This window comes from Pteropus alecto, unplaced genomic scaffold, assembly GCF_000325575.1.
Source record: "Pteropus alecto unplaced genomic scaffold, ASM32557v1 scaffold150, whole genome shotgun sequence".
Taxonomy (NCBI): Eukaryota; Metazoa; Chordata; class Mammalia; order Chiroptera; family Pteropodidae; genus Pteropus; species Pteropus alecto.
This window is the reverse complement of record NW_006429686.1, coordinates 9,418-13,798: the sequence shown is the minus strand read 5'-3', so window position 1 is coordinate 13,798 and position 4,381 is coordinate 9,418. Positions and strand designations below refer to the sequence as shown.

The window sequence follows — 4,381 nt, the reverse complement described above, 5'->3', positions numbered from 1 at the left end:
AAACCACCTTCGAAATAAAAGTGCAGATTTAGAGAGTTTCAAATCCTGAAATGACAGCTGTTCTCTGATCTGGGTTTAGGCCATAGAGCTGTGTTGTCCAATTGTCAATTTTCCTCATCAAACACTTTTAGCAGAGTTTCTTTTTCTTTATTGGGGAGGAATGGGTGCTATGTTTTTGGAAAAGCAGAATGGAATAATAGTTTATTTGGAAATTCCATAAGGATAGAAAAAGAAATATAGTCATATTTCTTGGCCATACTTGACTTAAGAAATTTAGTACAACCCATTGTTCTGATTCCCACTTCAGTGTTATTTTTGCTACATTATACTTCTTCCCTGGCTCAAACTCTAGTCTATTTCTGGTTACCAATTTTTAAATAAAGAGCACTACCAAATTCATAAATATCAAAACAAGTATACAATTTGTTATTTTCCAAATTATTGGATAGTGTTTATAGGAGGATATCTTACTAACCCAGTATCAGTTCAGAATGTGATTTGGAAATTATTTTTTTCTACTACTAGCTATGATAATGTATACGCACAATTCGTTTCACTGGCTTAGTTCCTATTCTTCCTAGTGGTGAATGGCTGACATTTGCAAGTGTCTAGAGAGAAGGGACTATATTTTATTTCTTTTTGTAATTCCAAGGCCTGGCATGTGTCTAGATAAAACAAACCTGAATGAATGAGATTAGAAATACTGTCTTCTGTATAGCTGATCCACACGAAGGTTACTTGAATGATAGCCTTGACCTTATTAACACTATGTTTTAATCAACTGATCTGTGCAACCTATATTTGGTTTCTTAAGCCTGGTACTTTTCAAAGAAGATAGTTGGTATAGTGAAACTTTGGATAGAAAAGTGGAAAGGTTGACTATTTGTACAAGAGTCTATGTATTAGTACATTAATATTGTTTTTAAAGATCAACTGTAAGAATGTTTTGAGGAAATAGTAATAATTTTTTAAAATTTTATTATAGTTTCAAGTAAACAGTACATCGATTAGACATTTATATAGTTTATAAAATGATCTCCCTAATTGCTCTTTCTCTCCTCTGGCTCTCCACCTCACCATTACATTAATGCTAACTGTATTCCCTGTGCCGTGCTCCCCATTCCAATGATCATCTATCAACTGCTAATTTGTACTTCTTTAACCCTTCACCCCATTCTCCCAGCCCTCCAACCCCTCCCTTCTGGCAGTCACCAGATTGCTTTTGAGATTTTTCCCCACATAAATGAGAGTGAGTCATCAATGTCTACCAAACTGAGTGATTGCAAATGAGTCAGTTAAATTATAAAAGGGTTTAACCGAATGGCTATCATATGTAAAAAATAGTGTATTTTGGAACTTTAAAGATCTGTAATAATAACTTATGAATATATTTTTTGAATATATTCTTCAATAAGGAGAGGATCTTGATCTTTTAAAGACTTTGGCCACTTGGGACTGTAAATTTAAGGGATTACTTGGGTAATAATTCTGCTATGTACATTCCCATTTAAGGTTTGTACTCTTAATTTTATTATTGAAAATGTGAATATTATTTTAATATTGTACTTTTGTATTTAAATTCTAGTCTGAAGGGCCTTTTAGGATTGTGTGCATGTGTGTGTGTGTGTGTGTGTGTGTGTGTGTGTGTGTGTGTGTGTGTGGTTTTGTTTATTCCAGATTGGAGTTTGATCATTAACCAAGATAGTACCTTAACCTAATAACAGTGGGAGGTTTCTCTGGTTGGTAATCTCTTAACATTCAAAGAACTCTAGTCTCTTGTTTAAGATTATTGGTCTCACATCATGTAAACTAGAAGGAATATAAACCTTGATAATCACTGAAATGGCATGAGTCATCTGACATTCTCGCAACACTGGGAAAGATAATATTTGTCCTTTATTTTCACAAGATTTATATAATTGGGTAGTAGGGAGGACAAAGATTAGTTATGGGGGTAGAGAGGGAAGTGTTACAGAGATTAGACCTTTAGACTGTCAACCGATGGTCTTGATGCCAATTCAACACCAACAGAAATCCCCAATTTGAGTTGCAGCGAAAGGGGAGACTTCATTGAGTGCAAACAGCTTAACTGTGATACAGCACATCTCTAACAGCTCAGTTGTAATCCAGCTCAGCTGGAGAAAATCACAGCTGTGAAACAGCTCAATAATGCTACAGATCAATTGTGGAACAGCATGGCTGTGAGGAAGCCTTGGGCAGGAAGTTCAGCCCCTCTCCAGCAAAATAGCTCCACTCTGGCCCACGAGACAGCTCTGCTCTACTCCAACCCTCCAAGACAGGACAGCTCCTTGCTGCTCCTGCAAGACAGCTTGAGTGGTGCAGTTCCAGCCAGGGAAATGCATTCAACACTGGAAAAGGAAAGTGCAGTCCATGAGCCACACAGGAGCTTACTTCTATTGAAAGAAATCCCCATCCCTGGTCCCTGATTGGCCCATTCTCATGCAAATGAGGACTTTAAATCCTCAGTTTGATTGGTCCAAAAAGCAGTCACTCTGATTGGTCAGTGAACATGCTAACAGATATAACTGCACAGCTACGATTGGACAGGCAAAGTCTCAGTCCTATTGGTTGAAATATGATCCAAGGAACTCTTTTATAAGGGTTGGCTCAGATGGCAGGAACACAGCACAGGCAAGCAGTTCAGAATAGGTGGTAGGCATTTGAGTTCAGGCTTCTCCCTGAAGCACGTCTTTTATGAGGCCCCCTGTTCAGCAATGACTGCTAGGCTCTATTTTTAAACTTGAGTCCAACCAGCGCCAGGAGCCCTTCTTAGTAAGTACCTTCATTCTCAGGTTCAACAAGACTAAGACTTAGTTTTTTAGACTAAGTAATGAATTTAGTCTAATTTCAGACTTGATTTTAGTCGATGTTGAATAGTAACATACATTTCTATCAATTTTACTTTATATTCAGTACTAATCTGATTAAGTCCATACAAAACCTTAGAGTACCTTGGACAAATTTTATATTGCTTTTGAGGATATAGAAAAGTGGCACATGGATTAATATTTTATATATATCCTCAAAAGCAATATAAAATTTGTCCAAGGTACTCTAAGGTTTTGTATGGACTTAATACACACGCGCGCACACACACACACATACACACACACACACACACACATAATATTATATAGTACATTTGGGCTTATAAACATTTGTCTCAAATTACTAATTCTGATATGTAAATCCTTATACATTTTAGTAGTAAACTCCTGAGATAGTCTGTTACTTTATAAATTGGGAAATATATAGTTAAATATTTCTGTCTTTCACAAATGTCTGATTCTCTAGGATGTATGCCCTTTTCTTTGAGGAGATTGTCTTTCAGAAAGCCTTCATTTACGAGGGAAACCGTGCCTCAGACTCATCTGTTGAATTATAGGTGGTTAACCTAAGGATAGCAAAGGTATTTGTTATATATCACAGGTTCCTTACTAAACTATGAGCTCCTTAAGATTAGTAGCCAAGTCTTAGCATGTTTATATCCTCTATAACTTGCATATGCATATTAGGTACCCAATAAATGTTAATTAAATAAATGAATCTCCTTCCTTTGTTTTATTGGGAATTATTTAAATTCACTTTAGCACTTAGATTTTTATACTAAGAATGCTTTACCAAAGGAAAACTAAATTCCTTTTCTTTTACAGGTGCAGGAGACATTGTTGCAATCATGATTGGCAATCTGAAAGGCACAAAAATTCTACAATCAATTCAAAGAGGCATACAAGTAACAATGGTCATAGAAGTAGGGAAAAAACATGGCCCTTGGGTCAATCACTATTCAATTTTCCTCGTTTCCGTATCCTTTTTTATTATTACGGCAGCAACTGTGGGCTATTTTATCTTTTATTCTGCTCGAAGATTACGGAATGCAAGAGCTCAAAACAGAAAGCAGGTATGTGATGGTACTTTCTTTCAATTTAAAAATATTTCACTGTATTAATTATAGTTTCGATGTCAGGCATTTTACTATATTTTACTTGCTATACAATGATCCATGCATGTTTGATGAAACCTGGTAGTTTTAAAAGTATGTGGGCTTCTATCCTCTCAAATATTTTGTTTTCTGTAAATTGTTTATGGCCTTAATCCTGCCTGATTAAGTCTTCTAAAATTTTATTATGGAGCACAGCAAGCATTTAGTCATATGTGGGTATAAATACATATGTTCTTTTAAATACTTTTTCTAAATTATAAAAGAATTTCATACTCAATATAAAAAATTTAGAAATTAGGAAGTACAAGGGAAGAACCTTCACCCCAAACCCCATATAACAAACAAAAAAAACTCTAGTCACCACCCAAAGGTAACTGCTGTTATTTTACATGTATGCGTGTGCCTGTGCATGTATGT

General features: G+C 35.6%; 1 protein-coding gene across 1 annotated transcript in view; it reads left to right on the top strand.

Annotated features, from left to right (window-relative positions):
* LOC102894096 (E3 ubiquitin-protein ligase RNF128) overlaps positions 1–3,922 on the top strand; it is a gene marked incomplete at its 3' end in the record, with an annotated part of 28,782 nt that extends 24,860 nt beyond the window's left edge. Inside the window, exon 2 of the mRNA XM_006904026.1 lies at positions 3,675–3,922. Within this exon, the coding sequence (XP_006904088.1) occupies positions 3,675–3,922 (248 nt within the window). The remainder of the gene's footprint in view (positions 1–3,674) is intronic.
* Positions 3,923–4,381: the final 459 nt, after the last annotated feature.